Source organism: Geotrypetes seraphini, chromosome 7, assembly GCF_902459505.1.
Source record: "Geotrypetes seraphini chromosome 7, aGeoSer1.1, whole genome shotgun sequence".
Classification (NCBI taxonomy): Eukaryota; Metazoa; Chordata; class Amphibia; order Gymnophiona; family Dermophiidae; genus Geotrypetes; species Geotrypetes seraphini.
Window position 1 is genome coordinate 52,070,239 of NC_047090.1, and position 23,196 is coordinate 52,093,434.

General features: G+C 41.4%; 1 protein-coding gene across 9 annotated transcripts in view; it reads right to left on the reverse strand.

Annotated features, from left to right (window-relative positions):
• Positions 1 to 23,196, reverse strand: part of ERGIC2 (ERGIC and golgi 2) — a 257,255-nt gene that overhangs the window by 224,790 nt on the left and 9,269 nt on the right. For all 9 annotated transcript variants that reach the window (XR_004540135.1, XR_004540136.1, XM_033952283.1 and 6 more), the window contains exons 3-4: positions 16,599 to 16,707; positions 1,600 to 1,646 (exon numbers count right to left, since the gene is read on the reverse strand). Coding sequence is in view for 7 of the 9 variants with exons in the window: in XM_033952283.1 (XP_033808174.1) it covers positions 1,600 to 1,646; positions 16,599 to 16,707 (156 nt within the window). In the remaining 2 variants the exon portion in view is untranslated. The remainder of the gene's footprint in view (positions 1 to 1,599; positions 1,647 to 16,598; positions 16,708 to 23,196) is intronic.

Consider the following 23,196-nt stretch of genomic DNA (forward strand, 5'->3'; position numbering starts at 1 on the left):
TCAATATCACCAAAATTCATCCCTTCCTCTCTGAGCACACTACCAAGACCCTTGTCCACGCTCTTATAAACCTCACGCTTAGATACTGCAATCTAATTTAACTGGTCTCCCGCAGTGTCATCTCTCCCCCTTGCAATCTGTGCTGCATGACTCATCTTCTACCAAACTCACTACGCTCATGTCACACCTCTCCTTAAATCACTTCACTGGCTCCCTATCTGCCATCGAATGCAGTTTAAGATCTTATTGCTGACCTACAAGTGTGTTCATTCAGCTGCCCCTCAATATCTTTCTTCGCTTCTCTCCCCTTATACACTTTTCCCTCCATATTCGCAGTGGATGCATTCCGGATGTAGGTGCGAATACGGAAAAACAGCAAATAACTTTTCATTATGTTATTCGCGGTTTTAGGGATCTGCCACCATTTTTACTAAAGAAACCATGAATAACCAGCGATTTCAGGGCAGGCAAACAATTTGTCAGAACTCTTGCTACCACCCAATCCCCCAACTCTTGAAAGCCAAGTGGGTCAGACATTTGCATCCTCGGAACCCCCAGCCCGCTGCTACTGAACTGGTGCCGGTATAACACTGGGGTGGGGGGAGAGGAAAGCGGGATTGAGACGCGGCCAATATCGGGCTGAACTGACTTATGCAAATCCTGCAGGAGCATCAGCACCACAGCTGCCAGCACGTGGGCACTGAACAGGGATGGGTGGGGGGAAGGAGGCAAGTTAGTGCTCTTTTGCTGTTCTTGTTGTTCTCTTTGGCAATAAAAGTGGTAAGAGAGAGGGGCAGAGGGGAGGGAGGGGGTAAAAAAAAACAACAACCAACCAATACAAAATAAACCCCAAACCAAACAATTACTAAGCGAGAAAGAGGCGGCTAAAGTGCAAGCCCGTCGCCAATGGCTCCCGCCCTATTCAGCTGGACTTCACGACTGACAGACATTATCACCAATAAATATTGAGAGAGGCATGAATGGGGTTCCCCTAGAGCGAATAGAAATTTAGAGGGGGCAGGCAAGCAACCAGCGATTTCAGTGCAGCCAAGCAACCATGGATTTCAGGGTACTGTACAGCATACTAAACAGAAAAAAATTTGAGTGATGACATTTTTGGGGGGTTGGAGACAGCGGCCGAAAAATCGCGAATAATCAAAACCGCAGATATGGAGGAAGAAGTGTACACCTCCCAGAAAACTCCGTTCCTCAGATAAGCCACTCTTAACTGTACCCTTCTCCTCCACTGCCAATTCCAGACTTTGTTCCTTTCATCTAGCTGTCCCCTATGCCTAGAATAAATTACCCAAGTTTGTCCGTCAATCCCCGTCCCTTCCCGTGTTTAAAAGCAGCAGACTGAAAACCCACCTTTTTTATATAGCCTTCAATCCTTAACCCTGCCCTCCAACCCAGCCAGCTGATTAACCGTTCCCCTTAACAGTATCTGTGACATCCTGTTTGTCTGTCTTGGCTGTTTAGATTGTAAGCTCTTTTGAGCAGGGACTGTTTTCTTCTTTGTGACTCTGTGAAGCGCTGCATGCATCTGGTAGTGCTATAGAAATAATTAATAGTAGTAGTAGTAGTAGTAGTAATACTTACATTGACATTTCATAGCCACTGTGATATCTATATTGATTCTTAATTTACTGTAAGACAAAAAACACAAATACAACAGTTATGTTTACCCAGCCAATAAAAATGCATATTTGTAGATATCACTCTAGCTTTTAGTATTTGCACAAAGATATGATACCAAAGCATAAGCCAATACATTAATTTCAGGTAGTTACAAATGAAAGCTCACAATCCCTGCTTCCAACTAAGCTGGCGGAAACTTCCAAGTCACAAAAAAACACCACCAAGAACAGAAGTCACTATTTTCCTGAAATCACAGCTCGCCAAAGTCAATTCTTTGTTACTACTGGTTTTTCAGCACACTTCAAAGTTCAAGTGAACAACATAATGGGGGCATTCTGGTAACTAAAAGAAATGGTATAGAAATGTTAATCAAAACAAAAGCTTACCAATGCATTGTGAGGGTAATTTATATGGAATCATCTAGTTTTAGGTGGCAAGAATACACATATATAAAAAGACTGCAGACCATTCAGAATACTGCAGTGAGGTTGATCTTTGGGCTAAAGCACTTTGACCATGTATCACAATGTTATCATAAATTACATTGGTTAACTGTTGAGGCTAGAGTAATTTTTAAACTTGGTTGCGCATGTTTTAAAATGCTATATGGATTATTGCCAAGTTATCTCCTTGAACACTTCAAATTTGCAAATAGGAATCATCTACGGTTAGTACGTTTTTTTGATCTTCCATTAGGTAAGAGAAGTATTTATAAACAATTTTTTTGTAAAAACACTGGCATATCAAGCAGCCCTTTGGGAAAAACAAGTTAGTACTTATATTTCTTTTTCATTTCTTACTCAGCTTTTAGGAAAAAGTTAAAAATATAATTAAAATTTTACAATAAGTTATAATGTTAATATTTTTTGGAATTATCTGGCTTAATCTACTATAATGTTAGTATCTCTTAATTTGTGAACCGCACGGTTGCTGCGGTATATATGAAATTATGCTATTATGTTTATATTATGGCTCCAATGAACTCTAGAGTTAGAGTGGGTTCGAGATTGGATTTCCAGGAGATTGGATTTCCAGAAGCTCCAGTAGATGAACTGTTGCATTTATAGTCTGGTGAGCTTGTTGAGGTATAGAAGCCTTAATCAACCAGTCGTCCAGGTAAGGGAACACGTGAAAAAAATAAACAAAACTGTATGAGTGAAGGAATGTAGCTACTACTACTACTACTAAACATTTTATGAATACTCTGGGTGCAGATTTTAGACCAAATGAAAGCACCTTGTATTGAAAGTGACATGTTTCCATCCAAAAGCAGATGTATTTCCTGTGAGCAGGAAGAATGGGAATGTGGGTGTAGGCTTCTCTGCAGAGAGCAGAGCCAGTCATTCTTCTCTAATAGTGATAATAAGGTTCCAGAAAGAGCATTCAAAACTTTTCCTTCACTGAGTATTTGTTGACAGCGCAGAGGGGGCTCAGGAGGATTCTGAACACAGAACATCGGCTACAGTTCTCGCTGCTCGACCCCCCCCCCCTCAGAAGGAGCGTAGAGTGGTGGTCATCGGAGACTCCATGGTAAGAGGCACCGAAGGACCAATTTGCAGACCAGATTTGCAGTCGAGGGAGGTCTGCTGTCTCCCTAGAGCTAGGATCCGGGACATCACCACCAGTATAGACAAACTTCTGAAACCTACTGACCATTTCCCTATGTTTCTCATTCATGTAGGTACCAACGATACTGCCAGAAGCACTTCAGACAGCATCCCTAAAGGGAATGGGCCCTGGGAAGAAAGCTGAAGCAGACAGGAGCACAGGTGGTCTTCTCATCAATTCTCCCGGTAAGAGACACAGGCAGAGACAGGGAAGAGCGTATCCATAGGACCAATGAGTGGCTTCGCGAATGGTGTTTAGAGATGAACTTTGGATTCCTAGACCACGGAGAGGCGCTACAAGGACTACAGGGACCTGACGGACTTCACCTAACAAAGAGAGGCAAGAAAGTTTTTGGACATCGACTAGCACACCTACTTCGGAAGGCTTTAAACTAGGTAAGTTGGGGGAGGGTTCATACATACATACCAGAGCAGCAAGGATCCACCCTGGGGAAGCAAGTAAATTCCACACTTCTGAGCCTAAGGTAAGTACCCATAGTATACACAAAAAAACAAGAGTCACACCAACGGGGATAGGCATCTCATCACAAATTTGGAGAGCAATGTATGTTAATGCACACAGCTTGGGCAACAAAATCCTGGAACTAGAAACAGAGATAAGGAATGCTGACCTTGACATAGTAGCGATATCCGAGACCTGGTTCACAGACTCGCATGGGTGGGATATGGTTATACCAGGCTACAATCTACTTCGTCGGGACAGAGAGGGCAAATTAGGAGGGGGGGTAGCACTATACACTAAGGATAATATCAAAACTACCGGGATCACAGAGGTTAGATACACAGGGGAATCACTCTGGGTAAACCTGGCCAGAGGGAATGAAAAATGCCTTTACCTCGGTATACAGGCCTCCAAGACAACAGGAAGACAAAGACAAAGAATTGATTGAGGACATAGAGAACATCACTTTACGTGGTGACACAGTACTACTGTTAGGCGACTTCAACATGCCAGATGCAGACTGGAACACCCTCTCAGCAACTACGAGTGGTAGCAGAAGAATATTAACCTCCATTAAGGGTGCACAACTCAAACAAATGGTATTAGAGCCCACCAGGGAAAAAGCAATTCTGGACCTGGTAGTCACAAATGGAGACAGTGTCTCGGAAGTATCAGTGGGAGACACGCTGGCCTCCAGTGACCACAACATGGTATGGCTTAACCTCAGGAAAGGCTTCTCTAAATCAAACACAGCAACAAGGGTCCTCAACTTTAGGGGCGCAGATTTCGACCACATGAGAGACTTTGTCCATCAGGAGCTGCAAAACCATGCAGAAAATGACAATCCGGAAACTATGTGGTCAAATCTAAAATCCATCCTGAAAGAAGCATCTAGCCGCTACATAAATACGGTAAGCAAACGCCGGAGAAACAAAAAACCACAATGGTTCAACAAGGAAATTTCGGACCTCATTAAAAAGAAAAAAGAAGCATTTATCACCTACAAACATCTTGGGAAAAGGGAGGCAAAAGAAGACTATCTGGCCAGATCTAAGGTTGTCAAAAAGGCAGTCAGGGAAGCCAAACTTCAAACAGAGGAAGATCTAGCACGGAACATTAAAAAAGGGGACAAATCCTTTTTCAGGTACATTAGCGACAGGAAGAGAAACAAAAATGGGATAGAACGCCTTAGGCAATCAGATGGAAACTACGCAGATTCTGATACTATCAAGGCAGAACTGCTAAACGAATACTTCTGCTCAGTATTCACCTGTGAAGCACCGGGAGCTGCTCCACAACTACAGATAAGAGACAGCCAAAATGACCTGTTTCATGATTACGAGTTTACACCCAGTAGCGTCTACCACGAACTTTCAAGACTCAAAGTAGACAAAGCCATGGGACCAGACAATCTACACCCCAGGGTACTCAGAGAGCTGAGTGAAGTTCTGGCTGAACCACTATCCGTGCTCTTCAATCTTTCCATGCGCATGGGAAAGTACCCCTAGACTGGAAAACAGCTAACGTAATTCCACTCCACAAAAAGGGCTGTAGAACAGAGACAGAAAATTACAGACCGGTGAGTCTTACATCCATAGTGTGCAAACTCATGGAAACACTGATCAAACAGAAACTTGACAAAATTCTAGACGAAGACAATTTACGTGATCCACACCAACACGGATTTACCAGGGGAAGGTCCTGCCAATCTAATCTGATTGACTTCTTTGACTGGGTGACCAGTCATCTGGATGCCGGGGAGTCCCTGGATGTGATATATTTGGACTTCAGCAAAGCTTTTGATAGCGTCCCACACCGCAGGCTGTTGAACAAACTAAAATCGATGGGATTAGGGGATACATTCACTGAATGGGTAAGGGATTGGCTAGATGGTAGGCTTCAAAGGGTGATGGTAAACGGTACCCCCTCCAAAACGTCAGCAGTGACGAGTGGAGTACCTCAGGGCTCCGTCTTAGGGCCGATTCTATTCAATTTATTCATAGGAGATTTGACCCAAGGGCTTAGAGGAAAGGTATCACTGTTTGCCGACGCCACCAAACTATGCAACATAGTAGGCAAAAGCAGTGTGCCTGACTTTATGACACAGGACCTACGGCAGCTGGAACAGTGGTCATCAACTTGGCAGTTAGGCTTCAATGCTAAAAAATGTAAAGTAATGCACCTAGGCAAAAAAAATCCACACAGAACTTACACACTAAATGGTGAAACCTTGTCCAGGACCACGGTGAAACGTGATTTAGGAGTGATCATTAGCAATGATATGAAGGCTGCCAATCATGTGGAAAAAGCTTCGTCCAAGGCAAGACAAATGATGGGCTGCATCCGTAAGGGTTTTGTCAGCAGAAAACCTGAAGTCATAATGCCACTGTACAGATCCATGGTGAGACCTCATCTCGAGTATTGTGGAGACCACACTACCGGAAAGATGTGTTGAGAGTTGAGTCGGTTCAGCGAATGGCTACCAGGATGGTCTTGGGGCTCAGGGATCTCACGTATGAAGAAAGGTTAAAAAAACTGCGGATGTACTCACTGGAGGAGCAAAGAGAGAGGGGGGACATGATTGAGACCTTTAAATATATCACGGGGCGTATAGAGGTGAAAGATGATATCTTCAGTCTTACAGGGCCCATGGTAGCCAGAGGACACTCGCTGAAAATCAGGGGAGGGAAATTTCAAGGTGATGCTAGGAAGTACTTCTTCACCGAAAGGGTGGTCGATCATTGGAACGAGCTGCCTCAGCAGGTGATTGAGGCCAAGAGCGTGTCAGATTTTAAGAGAAAATGGGATATTCATGTAGGATCTATAGGGGAGTAAGAATCAGGGAGTGGGTCATTGGTATGGCAGACTCGATGGGCTATGGCCCTTTTCTGCCGTCAATTTCTATGTTTCTATGTAATAATTCGACAGATGCATCCGGTCTTTTATGGTATGAGGAAATATTCAGCCGCTCTCCTGCAAAGGAACTTGTTTTATGGCACTGAGGAGAAGGAGGAGATCAGAGAGCTTTTGGTGAAGCTGAAAAGAGACTCATTTGGAGAGATGATTTGGAGGTTTCTTCCTTAAACGAAGGGCATAGCCCTGACTCACTACCTGAAGCATCCAATGATTGGATGTTATTAGGGTCCAACGGTGATAATGAGTGAGTCGATTCCTTATAGGTAGAGTCTTGAGGAGATGGTTGAGAAACACTGACCATGCTCTCTAGAAGAAAGTAAAAATGACTGCTGCTGTTTGGACCTAGATGGTGCAGATATTTTCTGCTGCCTCTGATGTCTGGGTCACTTTTGAGTAGGTGGGCAAGCTAACGTAGGTTGGCAATACCTATGCTTCAAATAATAGGTGGAATGCTTAGAGGTACAGTATTTGAATATCTAATCTAATCTAATGCTGCAGAGGCTAATCAGAATTTTGAGAGGATAAGGTTGTCATGTAATCGGTATGATGTTTGTTTTTTAAGTGGTCTCCTCTATGGGGTCTCCAGACAAATCATCTCCTGTACAAGGTATGTTAGAGATATGGTCTTGAATATTGAAGTATAAATCTGATATCCTTAGCCATGCTTGTCTTTGCATAGCAATGGAAACTGCAGCAGTTAGAGATGTAATATTGAATGCATCAAATGTAGAACAAACCATGTACTTTCTGGTTTCTAGAAGATCATGCATCAGATGTTGAAAAGAAGGTTCGGATGGTATGAGACATCTTTTGGATGAGAGAATTCAAGTAGAACCTTATGTAAAAGTTGTAATTTAATATCCTCTTTGCCAGCATATAGAATCTGCAGCCAGGTTTATTCAGAGTTATGCCCTCTCTCCCAGGAGTATTGGCATAGTTTTGGAATTGTCCACTCTCTTTAAGGCAGACTAAGACCAATGACTGCAAGAATGGATCCAAAAAAGGAGTATCCAACTTGCATGAAGCCACTAGAAATGAAAGTGGAGATTCCTTGGGGCGTGGCTTGCCTGCAGACAAGATGGCTGGGTGATTCTGCAGCTCCTCCTTCACTTGCACCATTCTGCTTATTTGTCAGCACAGAAGTTCTATTTTTCACTCTAAAAGTTAATAATTTATTTGACAATATCACCTACCCTGTTTCCCCGAATATATGACACTGTCTTATATTTTTAAAAACTCCAAAATATGCACAAGGTCTTATTTTCAGGGGGATGTCTTATTTTTCCATGAAGAAGAATACAGTACACATTTATTGCTGAAAAAAAGACATTTATTACCTGTATATGGTACAGGTCATCACAAACCAGAAAAGCTGTATCACAAACCAGAAAAAACTGTATCACAAACCAGAAAAACATTTACTGTATAACAGTTTACAGTATGATACATTTACACATTTAATCAATGACAATCAAGTCATCATCTTCTGGAACATCATCATAATGACTCACACCCTGAGGTTCCAGGTCAATTACTTGGGACTCCATTTCTTTCACAATCAGTGGACCAAATCTCTCATGTTTAGCAATAGCAGTGTCCTCAAATGAGTACTTCTTATCAAGGTAGCCTGCTTGTAATGCATGTTCAATGCAACTGTCAGTGGTTTTATCCCATGAATTCTTCACCCAAGTCACAACCTCTTGCAGTTTAGGTTTCACAAAGTTTCCACGCTGATTTCTCTCCATTCTATTTTCAATGTAATCATTAATTTCCATGCGCAGATTGTCCTTGAATGGCTTGTTGATTGCAATATCAAGGGTCTGGAGATAGGCCGTCATTCCCGCAGGAATCATTATTTGATCTATTTTTCTTTCATGAAGAAATGACTTCATATCTTTAGCACGGTGAGTGCTAGCTGCATCCCAGACTAGCAGACCTCTTTGACCTCCTCGCATAACAAGTGGCAGCATTAAATCTACCCACTTTCTTATAACAGCTTGTGTGGCCCAGGCTTTTTCAGTTTCAAGGACAAAAATTCCTGAAACACGTTCAATCTTTTCCTTCTTGCCCTTAGAAATTATTAGAGGTAGGACTTTAGTGCCATCCAGACGAATTGCCAAAATACAGGTCACACGTGCACTTTCATAAGCAGTGGAGGGAATGTACACTGAGGAGGCACCCCGCTGTTCAATTGTTGTTTGAGATGATTGGCCCATAAACACTGCAGTTTCATCCATAGCAATCATGTTGGAAAGCTTGTATTTAGAGAAGTCAATCTCATCAATAAAGGACTTGAATGCAAGTGCTCGCTTAATCACTTGAGCATCTTCCAGCCTAAACAATGTCGTGGATCTTCTTAAAGACAATTCACTTCTCTGAAGGAAATTATCCAGCCAGTGTTGTGATGCTTTGAAATTTTCAGAGGCTCTGTTAAACTGTGGCGCCATTGCAAGGGCGAATTCTTGAATATGAGCCCTATTCACAACCAAAGCCTTTGTTCTCCTGTCAACAACCCATTCACAGATCAGATCTTCCAGCTCAGAAAATATTGGTTTCCGACCTGATCCACACTTGCGTTTGTTAGAATTTCCCTTTTCCACTTGTTCAACTAGTTTACCATACTCTGCTCGCCACTTGCGGAGCAATCGTATATTCAACATTTTTTCTTTGCAGAAAGCAGCAAGATTTTGGCCCCAAGAATCTTCCACGATTCTCCTCTTGTACTCCACAGAGTAGCTTTTTCTTTTTGTGGCCATGCCTAAGGGTAAAAGAATAAAAAATGGCACTAGGGTATCCTGGGTGGGGGGGGGGTGATCTTTTAAAATGATACAGAGGGCATCAGAGGAAGATGGCACAAGAGAATCAGGGGGATGGGCGGTTACCATCTTAACAGTATGGAGAGAAAAACGTTAGCTTGCCATGTAAAAGGTAAATAAAAATTGGCATGCAAATCCTTTAAACCAGATTTTTGATTTTACAGTTAACAATCTGGTTTAAAGGATTTGCATGCCAATTTTTATTTACCTTTTACATGGCAAGCTAACGTTTTTGGAAATGTGTCTGTAACACGGTAAATGTACACTTGTAAAGTTTGAACTTGAAATCAGCTTTCAAATCTGTTAGAAAACAGCATCCTCCACATACCGTACAGATCAGATACAGATTTGCAGTTTGCTTTTAAAACTCTAGATGGCAGCATCACTATGTACGGTATCACTACAAGTAAATACCAGTAGTACGTAGCAATGAAAGGTACGGTAACGAACTACGCAGAAAATGAACTACAGGGCGCAGCTGCCTAAAGCCAGGATTAGATGACTTGAGGAGGAGGTAGGAAAGAGCTTGCCGGCTGCTTTTAACATTGAGTGGGTACCTGTAAGTTCAGCTCCGCTCTTGGTGTACAGAGGCTGTTCCTGGGCTTGTTTTCCTGGACAGCGGAAGCAGGAAGTTGTGTGACCACACATACGGTACTGTACCAGTACTCTGGATCGCCAAGACATGCTTGCCAAATAGTGCCTTATTTTCAGGGGGGGGCCTTATATTTCCCAGGTGGGGAAAAAAAGGGGGGTGTCTTACTAAAGGAGGAGGTCCTATAATGGGGGAAACACGGTATAGCAAGTATGGCATCTGGCAGGCAGACTAAGTTGGAAGCAGCTTTTGTAGCTGGGGGTACAGTAAAACAGCAGAAGCTAGATCCTCCAACTCCGTCTAAAGTGCCCCTCCCAAAGGACAGTTGATGGAGGAATTAAAATCAATCAGAGGTGTGGTGTGCTGCATACCAATACTGGCAAGTTGGATAAAATGCAGGAAGAACTACATACTCTGGCAAAGCAGATAAAAGTGTGTGAGATAAGCTGGAGCATCGGGTAACTGAAATGGAAGGCTGTTTGAATAAAGTTCAAATGGATTATAAAGATGTGGCCCATATCACAATGGAGTTGGAGGAGGCTAACAACAGAAGTAGAAGAAGTAATATCAGAATATTTGGGCTCCCTGAAGGGCTTGAAGGCACAAACATTATTTCTTTTGTGAAGGAGATGCTGCCAAAGTTACTTTCTCTTAACCTACAATTTCCACTTGAAATTGAGAGAGCACACAGGATTCCATCTAGAATTTCTAACGGACATAATGATCCCAGACCCATTATCTGCAAGTTACTTCGTTTCAGACAGGCAATGGATATTTTGTCCAAGGCTAAACAACCCAACTCCTTAAAATGTCAAGAAAATAAGATTCATATACTACCTGACTTTGCCAAGGCAACTGCAAGCCGAAGAAAGCAGTTTTTGAATCTCAGACTTCAATTAAGACATCTTGGTATTAAGAACGGTTTGATGCACCCAGCGATTATGAAAATTACATTCAAAAACAAAACTATCCACTATGATGACCTGGTGAAACTGAAGGAGTTCCTTAATCAACATATGGATTATATGTCTTAATTAAGAACGATTGAGGCTACAGACTTATACATAATTCTTTCTCATCTTTAATCAATTATTTTAAGGAAGATGTTCATAATAATCTATAGATAAGATGAATGGGGTTTAATTTTAACTTGTTTGTTTTACATTGAATGTGCTATTATGGAAATTGCAGGAGGTTTTCTCAAGAGCCAGTGGAAATGAGCTTATTAGAAGAGAGGCGGGACTTCCAGGTTTTCTATTTCTAATTATATTGACAGCAGCGCGCTGAATGCCAGTGGAAGTAAAGATGGAAAATTTCAACATAGGCACACAACTTTAGAAAACATCCATGCTATTGTCACTGCTAGTTTGAAGGGGGCTAAGTGCCGCTGTGTAAAGGGGACTCCGAGTTCTAGGATTCTATGACCTGGGAGCGGTGGCATTGCCTCTTCAGCAGAGGGAGCGAGAGAGTGCGCAGGAAATAGTCTTTTTATGCAGAAAGCCAGGAATTATGCTCGGGGTGCAAAAAGAGGCAAAAGTTTGATGATTATAAACCAGCGGAAGAAAAAGCTCAAGTTTTTGCATCATATCTGCTTCGATGCTTTTGAGAATATATGTAAGCAGCTGGACATAGAGTACATTATCCCTCCACAGTACCTCAAAAACCTAATCGGCGTTGGAGCACAAAGAAGGCGTTCTATATATCAAGGTTTTTAACGAAGTAAAGAAACCAAAAGCTGCTAAGAAAAGAAAACGTCCAAACAATACCTTGAAATGGAGATTTGTGAGGGACGGGACTGGCTTCTTTGGATTCGGAGTTAAGTTGCAGGCTGTATCATTACCTGAGGGGAGCTGTATCATTACCTGACTGCGTTAGGGCCTTAATGCGCAGAATAGCACGCGCTAAAATGCCCCACGTGCTAGCTGCTATCACCTCTTCTTGAACAGGTGGTAGTTTTTCGGGTAGTGCGCACTAATCTGGTACATGCAATAAAAATGCTAGCGCACCTTTGTAAAAGAAGCCCTCTAAGTCTTTTCTTAAGACATTCCTTTTTAAAGACGCTTTTCAAGTTTGAGTGTCCTTTTAAGGATTTTTAAACTTTTTTTTTTATTAGTCCACTTGTATTGGACTTACTTGTTTTTAACCTCGTCCTTTAGTTTCTCCCTTTGTACCTTACTTTCCTTTAACTATTGTAGTTCTTCCCTTCTTTCCATTTGTACTGGTTTGTCCAGTAGTGTATTATCTGTTTTTACCCTATTTTAAATTGTACAACCACCTTAAAATAAATGATAAGGTGGTATATCAAATCATTAATAAACTTAAAACTTAAACTTATGTTAAAGATCATATTAAAGCCACACAATTGCAGGATCTTCAGGGCAAGGAAGAGGCACTGTGGATCAATTTGGAAAGAGGGAATGGTGAATATATTTATATTGGAGTGATATACAGGCCTCCTTCAAAGACGGAAGAAGTGGACAGAGATTTAGGGCTCCTTTTACAAAAGCACGCTAGGGCCTTAACGGGCGGAATAGCATGTGCTAAATTGCCCCGTGTGCTAGCTGCTACCGCCTCCTTTTGAGCAGGCAGTACATTTTCGGCTAGCACATGCTAATCCGGTGCGTGCGTTAAAAATGCTAGCGCACCTTTGTAAAAGGAGCCCTTAACAGACATTCAGAATAAATCTAAAAAAGAGGAAGTTTTACTAATAGGTGATTTTAACATGCTGGATGTGGATTGGGGTATCCCTATTGGGGGGTCTTCTAGAAGTAGGGAGATCCTGGATTCTCTACAAGAAGAACTGTTCCAGCAGTTGGTAATGGAACTCACATGGGATGGGGTCATGCTGGACTTAAGTGTTTACAAACGAGAAAAGTATTTCTGATGTTACAGTGGGTGATCACTGCATAGTACGGTTTAATATTAAGATGGCTCGTTTAAAATCAAAGGTTCTAGAATTTTTAAAAACTCACTTTGTTCAGATGGGGGATTACATCAAGGAATTGTTGTTTGAATGGGAATGTCTGGAAGGAGTAGAAATGCTATGGGAAAAACTAAAAGGAGTAATTGTAAGAACAACAAACCTTTTTGTGATGCAAGTAAGAGGAAAAGAAGGCCGCTTTGGTTCTCAAAAGTAGTAGCTGAGAAGGTAAGAAATAAGAGATTAGCTTTCATAAACTACACAAGATCACAGAAATAGACAGGCAAAAATATCTGGAAAAGTTGAGAGGCTGGTTGTATAGTCAGGAAAGCAAAGATGCAAATGGAAGAAAAAATAGCCGACATGGGGAGACAAAAACATTTTTAGATATATTAGTTATAGGAAGAAGTGCAAAAGTGGCACTGTGAGACTCAAAGGTGAAGGGGAGAAATATGCAAAAGCTGATAAAGAAAAGGCTGAATTGCATAACAAATATTTCTGTTTTGTTTTCACGGTTCACGGCTTAAGCACCAGGAGCAGGACCGCAAAAGACAAATGTAAATAAGGATGTAGGAGTGGTAGACCCTGTTCAATTTTCAGAGAGTTGTGTTTGTGAAGAGCTAACTAAAATAAAATTAGACAAAGCATTGGGGCCGGATGGTGTCTATCCAATGGTGCTGAAGGAACTTAGGGACGTTCTGGTGGCTCTGCTGACTGACCTTTTCAATGTGGTACCGGAGGACTGGAGAAGGGTAGATATGATCCCTCTCCACAAAAGTGGAAATAAGGAAAATGAAGGGAATTACAGGCTGGTAAGTCTGACTTCTGTGGTAAGCAAATTAATGAAAATGCTTTTAAACCAGAAAATGGTGAAGTTTCTGGAATCCTGTCGATTACAGGACCGGAGATAACATGGATTCACTAGAGGTAGGTCTTGTCAGACAAATCTGATCAATTTCTTTGACTGAGTAACCAGAGAATTGAATAGAGGGAATGTGCTAGATGTGGTGTATTTAGATTTTAGCAAAGCCTTTGACAGTGTTCCATACAGACATCTAATATATAAACTAAGTACCCTCGGAATGGGTCCCACAGTAACAGGCTGGGTCAAGAACTAGTTGAGAGGAAGGCAACAGAGTGTAGAGATCAATGGCGATCGTTCTGAAGAAAGGGTTGTTACCAGTGTTGTGCCTCAAGGTTCTGTTCTTGGGCCTGTTCTTTTTAACATTTTTATAAATGATATTGCTGAAGGGCTGTCAGGTAAGATTTGCCTCTTTGCACTGGCTACCCATCTATCACAAATAACCTTCAAAACTTCATGCATCATTCACCGCATAATTTATGGAAACTCCGCAGTTCCTCTCATCCAGCTCTTCTCCAAGACATGGTCTACTTCCCACAGAACCCTCAACAGAATACTTCTAAATCTCCCTTCCACAAAAAATCTTCAATACAAATGTGTTTTCCACTCCATGTTCACCTTTCTAGGAGTAAAAACTTGGAAGAACCTTACAGAAACGACCAGAACAGAACCTAATCACACCATATTCCGGAAGAAACTGAAAATTCATCTATTTGACACTTAATCACCTTACCCTCTCCTCCCCCTCCATATACCCCCTCCCTCCTACCTCCTTCTCTTCTCCCTTTCCCCTCCTCCTCCCTTCTCTATCCCTGCCCATCTCTATAAGTCGCCTTGAGAACTGCCTAGGTATGATTAGATTAGATAACAAAATCTGCAATAAAGTAGACACCCAAGATGGTGTGAATAACATGAAGAAAGACCTGGCAAAGCTTGAAGAATGGTCTGAAATTTGGCAGCTAAAATGTAATGCTAAGAAATGCAAGGTCATGTATTTGGGCTGCAAAAACCTGAGGGAACTACAGTTTAATAGGTGAAGAAATTATGTGCATGACAGAAGAGTGGGACTTGGGTGTGATTGTATGTGATGATCTCAAGGTGGCCAAACAGATTGAAAAGGTAATGGTGAAAGCTAGAAGGATGCTAGGTGCATAGGGAGAGGTATGGCCAGTAGGAAAAAGGAGATACTGATGCTTCTGTTTAAGACTTTGGTGACCTCATTTAGAATATTGTGTACAATTCTAGACGCTGCACCTTCAAAAATATATTAAAAGGATGGAGTCAGTCCAGAAGAAGGCTCCTAAATTGGTGTGTGGTCTTCATCACAAGGTGTATGGGGAAAGACTTAAAGATCTCAATCTGTATACCTTAGAGGAAAGGCAGGAGAGGGGAGATATGATAAGAGATGTTTAAATACCTACATGATGTAAATGCGCATGAGTCGAGTCTCTTTCATTTGAAAGGAAGCTCTGGAATGAGAGGACATAGGATGAAGTTAAGAGGTGATAGGCTCAGGAGTAATCTAAAGAAATACTTTTTTACAGAAAGGGTGGTAGATGAGTGGAACAGTCTACCGGTAGAAGTGGTGGAGACAGAGACTGTGTCTGAATTCAAGAAAACCTGGGATAGTCACGTGGGATCTCTTAGAGAGAGGAAGAGATCATGGTTACTGCGGATGGGCAGACTAGATGGGACATCATATTTCTATGAAAACAGGCTGGAAAAGATACGAAAGCCTGAAAGGAAACGTTGGTAGAAAAATCAATATCTTTCATTCAGTATAAAAATTAAGTCATAAAATTAAGAAATATGAAAAAAATAAGTGTAAAAAACAATGGGAGGCACACAAAAAACCCCACTGAAGTTTGACGAACTTAGAGAAACTCTAAGAAACAGGTTCTCAGCTCCATGGAAAACTGAGAACTGAAGGTCCCTGAGCCTACATTGGACAAGAAGTCTCAAGACTTTTAAAGTGACAGTACACTTTTGCACTGTCCGTGCCAGGCTCCATGTATGACATTGCCCACATATGAGAATATACTGCCTGCTTGTCCTCAGAAAATGCACATTTTTTACCATATTCATATAATCAGAATACAGGTTTTATGTATATCAGGGGAGAAGGAAAAACATCTTATACTGGAATAATTAAAATGAATAATTACTAGATTGTTGGTTTAACATTGCCTAAATAAATAAATGGGACTATTGGGCAGACTGAATGGACCACATAGGTTATTTATCTGCCATCATTTACTATGTTTTGCTCCTTATTTGGCAGCTTGATCTAGCAGAAGTACTGTGAGACTAACATTAGGGGGGTCATCCAGCACCATTTTGAATGAAGCACCAAAGGGAACGCTCCTGCCCATAGCTCCTAAACACCAAGAAAACCCCAGATAGGTCTAAGAGACTGATTTGGGGGGGAGCTTTAGGATGTGACTGGGAAAGGTAAGGTGCTCTGTTATCTATAAAGTTATTGTACTTGTTGTGGTTGCACTTAAATACCACCTCTTGAGGAGGTGTTATATGAAATCACAGTTTTGGCAGCCATGACAAGAACTGTGAGGTAAGTTACCATGTGCTAATTGCAATCATTATCCACTTCACATCTCACCCATAGACTGCTCCATTCTTGCCCCAAACTGTGCAAAGCAGACAAGAGATTTTTACTATACTATCCATTTTGGCACAGCTCTATAACTACTTAGCGCACCTTAGTAAACAAGCCACTCGGTTTAAAATCAAGCAAACAAAACAAAGTCTATGTCTGAAATATCTTACCTAGTAAAATCCTTGTCTACTTCATAGTCATACCTCATCCAAGTGGTTTGATATACAAAGAATTCCATTATTGTAAGCAATGCCATAGTTGTAAAAACAATGATAGAAACTGAAAAGTAAGAAAAAGAGAGCACCGATTTAAAGCATGACAAAAATACATTTTAAAAAATAAAAGAACATTAAAAGAAAATATTTTAAGAGGTATATTTTAAAATAAATAGGTCCAATTACAAGAATTTTGGGTAAAGGAGACTGATTCACAACCTACTTTACATTCATCTTTCTATGCAGCAACAATCACAAAGCTTTTCTAAATATACGAGTATACTGTATTTTTATCACTCAGATTTTGACAAAGGAGTAATTTTATAAAAGGGCACTTATCTCAAATTGCATAAAGGTGCTTATTATATGTAGGCAGGGAAAGGGAAAGAAGGTACCAAGCCTCGAGGCAAAGCAGAACCAACAAGAGAGGCACTGGAGATGTCAAATCCAACCTATGGTCACAAATCCTTTATTTGCAGTTTGTAGCAAAGTTTTATAACAAGTCCTAAAACAAGCAAAGGTCCAAAAGACAAAGTCCCGACTAGGATCCAAGTTTCAGCGATACCATCGCCTTCCTCAGGGGACAGTTATAAACCTGCAAAGTGCCGCAAACAGTGCGTGTAAACTTGCAAAGTGCTACGAACTGTGCATATGAACACGTTGGCGTCTCTTTGTCCAAAACGAAGTGCTTCTGAAACTTGGATCCTAGTTGAGACTTTGTCTTTTGGACCTTTGCTTGTTTTAAGACTTGTTATAAAACTTTTATACAAACTGCAAATAAAGGATTTGTTACCATAGGTTGGATTTGACTTCTCCAGTGCCTCTTTTTGTTGGTTTTTATTATATGTAGGCAACATATACAGTAGGTGCCCAAAACCATTCCTGATAGCAGTGAAATCCTCATGTATCACTATATGCCTGCTCTGAAGATATAAGCTTATACAAGAGCTGTTCAAAAAGTATTAGACCGTTATTCATAAAAAATATTCATATTCAGATACAACAATCTTATACTAATCTTCTTCAAATTAGTCCTTTTGGGATGCCACACACTTCTTCCAACGGTTCTGCCACTGTTGGAAGCAGCACTGGAATGTCTCTTGAGATTGCTCACAACTGGTCCGTCGCATTCTGCATGATGTCTTCTCTTGACTGAAATCTGGTCCCTTTCAGGGCCGTAGCCATAAACCCAGGACTCATTGCCAGTGATCACTGTGCTGAGAAAGTTGGGATCACTGTTCAGTCTCCAGCACGTCCTGTGCGATCTCCAAACAGAGTTGCTTCTGCTTGATCGTTAGCAGCTTTGGCACGAACTTTGCTGAAATTCTCCTGAAGCCCAAATCCTCAGTCAAAATAGAATGAACGGATCCAACGCTGATGTTCGCCTCATCTGCAAGTTCTCTGATCATGATTCAATTATCCTGCATCACCAGGGTCCTCACTTTGACAATGACGATCTCATTTCTGGATGTTGAGGGCCTACTAGAACGTGCTTCACTCTCCACTGATGTGCGGCCAACTCTGAATTGGTTGTACCACTTCTTTATCTGTATGGTGCCCATTGCTTTGTTCCCGAAGGCCTCTTGAATCTTGCGGATCATTTCCACTTTACACAAAATTTAATGCAGTAGCCTTGTTCAACTTTTTCTGTCATTTTGTCAAAAATGAAAATCGGATGCGCTCACTTACACTTTTTCACTCATCGGCAGTCTGCCGGCGACTGGCAGCTTCTGTAGGTGGGAAAAAATTCAAGCATGCGCATTAGGGTTGCCTACATACGTGCACCAAACCACACCTCCCTAGCTTTATTTGTTTACGCAAGAAAAATTAAGGTCTGATACTTTTTGAACAGCCCTCATATATCTATTCTGTGCACATTTTATTAAAAAAAAAAATAATAATACGTGTATTTTGCTTCACTTCCACCCAAACTACATCCCTGGGAATAGCTACATACAGTCCACATAAGAACATAAGAATTTGCCTCCGCTGGGTCAGACCAGAGGCCATCGCGCCCAGCAGTCCACACCCGCGGCGGCCCACCAGGTCCATGACCTGTCAGGTTATCTTGATTTAGCCCTATAGCCCCCTTGTTTTTATCTATACTCTTTCCATACTAATATCTACCCCTATCTGTATTATCATTCAGCTTGCTTACTTTTGTTATCCCTATGTAATTATGCTAGAATCATTTGAAGTTAAGTTAAAACATGTTCTACATGTGGAAAACGTTTTTAAAAAATTATCCATTGGAGAGACCACGTGATGCCTTCAGCACAGCAGGACGTGTCTGCCCGGCGCTGCCTAGAGAACCCCCCCCCAGAATCCCCGATCATCCTCCATCCTTTATGATTTTGGAGTTTTTCAATATCCAAGCAGTGTGTGTTTTGAACCTATGGACAGATATATCATGAAATCTCCAGAATTAATGGCATCTAGAATCTCTAAAAAGGACAAGTTTGCGCATAGAAAGGCCACAGAAGATAAGATGGCGCCTAACTCCCCTCAAAAAGTGGTCAGTACTTCGTCTATTTTAAAAAATAAAATTATCGCTGCAGTTGTGGGCACAGTGTTCTCCCCAGAAATTTTTTCCAGCCGGGTGACATAAAAAAGTAGCCGGGTGGGGCAGGAATGGGAAATTTGGTGGTGGGGAAAATTAACCTCCTCTTTTGCTAAGGTGTGCTAGCGTTTTTAGCGCAAGCAGAATATTAGCACACGCGAATCCCCACGCTATGCCGGAAAACTAACACCAGCTTAATGCTGGCATTAGCATCTAGTAAAAGGAGCCCTAAATGTGTACTGTTTTTATTAGTTAATTATTATTATTTTCCAATGCTCAATATGACTTCCTTTTTTAAGGTTTGACACTTGTGCCAGAATATTTTTACTAAATTTAAGAAGTATCCCATTAAAGAAGGGAATAATTAGATATTTTCCCTCTTTCAAATGGTATAGAGGTTTAAAAAAGGAAAATGCGTTAATGAAGTCATGCATGAATTTAAACAGCTAAAAAAAAAAAAAAAAAAAAAAAGAGATAAATATAGCTCATCCAGTCATAAAAGAAATGGCTCTACAGCATCTCTAATAATGTTTTAATCACTAGGTTCCTTCCTGAGGTCTCACTGAGGATATGAAATAGATGCTATCCCCACTTCCAGACCTCTTCCACATAATTTATGGAGAGGTGTTACTGAGCCTTGAAGGAGGCCTGTGTGATTGATTTTTATCTGCTACTTTTTTTATTTTGCTGTAGTGCAAAGTGAGAGCTAGGGCAAAACAGTTTCAGTAAAGATGCAGGTAATAATTAGCAATGTATTAAAAATATTTTATTTTTATTTGCTTATGTCATTTGAAAGCTGCTTGATGTTAATACAGCTTTTATTTATTTCTTTATATTGGGGGGGGACAACACCTACATCAACAGTAAAGTTAGAATAGGGTCATTAAATCCATTGGCGTACTAGTATATATGACAGCCAGTGCTGATCATTTTTAACAACACCCTCCTCTATATAAAAAATATATTTTTAGTAATAATCCACGAGTCACACAACAAGGGTGCACCTAGGAAAAGGCAGCATCTTAAACACTGTAGTGAGCACTAGAACACCAACACACGCATTGTAAAACAAACTAGATCCTGCACAGTCAATTGATCCTGTACAGTCGATGCTAATAAAAAGCCATGTCCTTTTCATACACACAGACAGATACACCCTCGCCCAATATGGAATAATCACAAACTAAAAATGGAACTATGTAGACAAAAGTTAAACTGAACCAAGAAACCAGACTCTGCATACATTACTGTGCAAAATATAAAGACAGTAGATGTAAATTTGAAAAAACTGCTACATAACAATCATCACTTTACAAATTAACAAATAGAAATAAAATAAATAATGAGAAATAAGAAAATACCATTTTATTGGACTAATCCATTTTTCAATTAGCTTTCAGAGGCCAAATCTTTCTTCAAGACAGTATAGCAGGGGTGCCCACACTTTTTTGGCTTGTGAACTACTTTTTAAAATGACCAAGTCAAAATGATCTACTAACAATAAAATTTTAAAAAACACAATGCACACTGTACGCAGAGAAAATGTTAATTATCATTTGTATTTGGGGTTTTTTTCAGAGGTCAAGGCAGATGACTTTAAAATATGTTATGTCACCTCAGTAACAACTATATAAAAATAGACAAATATACCCTCTCCCCTTTTACTAAAGCGCGATAGCGGTTTTTAGCGCAGGGAGCTGCGCTGAATGCCCCGTGCTGCTCTCGATGCTCATAGGCTCCCTGCGCTAAAAACCACTATTGTGGTTTAGTAAAATGGGGCCATAGTGGAAAATATAGACAGCAGATATAAATTCTCAACATGGACACATTTTGATTACTAAATTGAAAATAAAATCATTTTTCCTGCCTTTTTGTCTGGTGATTTCATGAGTCTCTGGTTCCACTTTCTTCTTCCGACTGTAAATCCAATATTTCTTTCTTTCTGTCCCTCCCCTTTTCTTTCTGTCTCTCTTTCTCTCTCTCTCTCCCCCCCCCCCCCCGCGACTGCCTTTCTTTCTCTCTCCCCCTGCCCCCCTCTTTATTTCTGCCTTTCTTTCTCTCTCTCTCCCCCTGCCTGCCTGTCTTTCTTTCTCTCTCCTCCTGCCCCCCCCTATTTGTTTCTGCCTTTCTCTCTCTCTCTCTCTCCCCCTGCCTGCCTGTCTTTTTTTCTCTCTCCCCCTGTCCCCCAAGTCATTGCGCCGATTTCTCCACTTCCCCGATTCTTTCCCTACCCTCAAGCCACCATACCGATTTCTCCCTGCTGCTTCCCCGAGCCAGGCCAGGCACGTACAAGTGCTGGACTCACTAGTCTTCTCCTCCGACGTCAATTCTAACATTGGAGAGGAAGTTCCAGGCCAGCCAGGCAGCGATCTGATCCCAAAGCAATCTTAACCAGGGATTGAAAGAAGGCATGCTCATAGGTAGTGGGAGCATACACTATTATTAGATTAAAACTGAATGCACTCAGAGTCACCTGCAGGAGCACAAAGCGGCCATAAGTACCTTTGGCAAGCAGTTTAGTTCGGGACTATAGATATTTGCTAATAAGTACTGCTACCCCACCTTTCTTGCAAGTAGTAGAGGAACATTAAAACTCTCCCACCCATTCAGTTTTTAGTTTCATATGTTCTACATCAGACAATTTGGTTTCTTGCAAACAAGCAATATCCACCTTATGGCGGCGAAGGTAAGATAGTAATTTAGCCCGTTTAATAGGAGAATTCACACCTAACACATTCCAGGTCGTTACTCTTGGTGACGAAGGAGATTTAGCCCCAATCATCCCAGATAGAGAAAAGAACAAGTTGCAATAAATCAATTGGGTGACACCTGGGTGCCCAGTTTTCATCACAGGTATCCGACAGTTAAGCAGCCAAGCCTGAAAAGTGTAACGTAATACAAAGCCCCATACATTCACAATCATACCATCCTCTTAGTCAAAAAGCTGATTTTGACACACTGAGTTTCAGAGGATGCTCCACCAGAGGCCAAATGGAAGAGCAGACTTCGGGAACTGGCTCAATTTGAGATTAGGGCTTCTACTCTGTCCTCTAATCTGTCCAAACAGCATTACGTTACCCTGTGGGAGCACTTGTGCAATATGGTGACCTGACTGGACCTTGACATGCTTGTCTGGCTCCCAGGCTTTCTGCATGTGTTCGTCGTGCTCTGTGTGTACCTCAGAGTTGTTCGGGAGGTGGGTTGGGGGTGGTTAGGGGCTGTGTGGGTTGAGTTTTTGGGCTGTGAGTTGTGGTGGTTGGTGTGTTAGTGTATGAGAATGCTGGGTATATGTGTTGTCTGAGCGGTTGGAGGCTTATTCAAAAATGGTGGTTGGGGTCCGGGACCGTTTGTCATGATGGCATTGTTTCTCTGTTATCCCTGTGATGTGCTGCTGCCCATGGGCTGGTCTACGCCTGCTGAGTTCCCTTGCGGGGGTTTTCTCATGGGGACTAATTGATTTTATTTTTGCTTGCCTTTGCTGTACATGATTGTTTCACGGATTTATGTATTGCGCATCTGTGACCTTTTCCACTTTCTATAAACATATGTTTAAAAAAAGAACACATTCAGGCCTGAAAGGAGAAACATTTGAGGCAGAAAATACAGGTGATGCAGATCAGAGTAGACAGAGGGCGGGCCATGCAGATTACTTCATGGATTAACAGAAAAAAGATTATCAAAGATATGAATCTAATCTTCCATTCTGTTACATCCACTCCAGTCTGTACGATAGGTGACGTACCAAAGCAATGGCAATGTCTAGGGTGGGACAGAAGAGCCTGCCCACAATGTCAAGGCCCCAAAGGTGACATCAGACCAAGCCACCACATCCACCCTGTAAAATCTCGTGAAGGTATGAAGGGAAGACCAAGCAGTTGCTCTACAAATTTCAGCTGGATGAATTGAACATAAAAACATAAGAACATAAGAATTGCCATCTCCAGATCAGACCCTGGGTCCATCAAGTCCGGTGATCTGCACACGCGGAGGCCC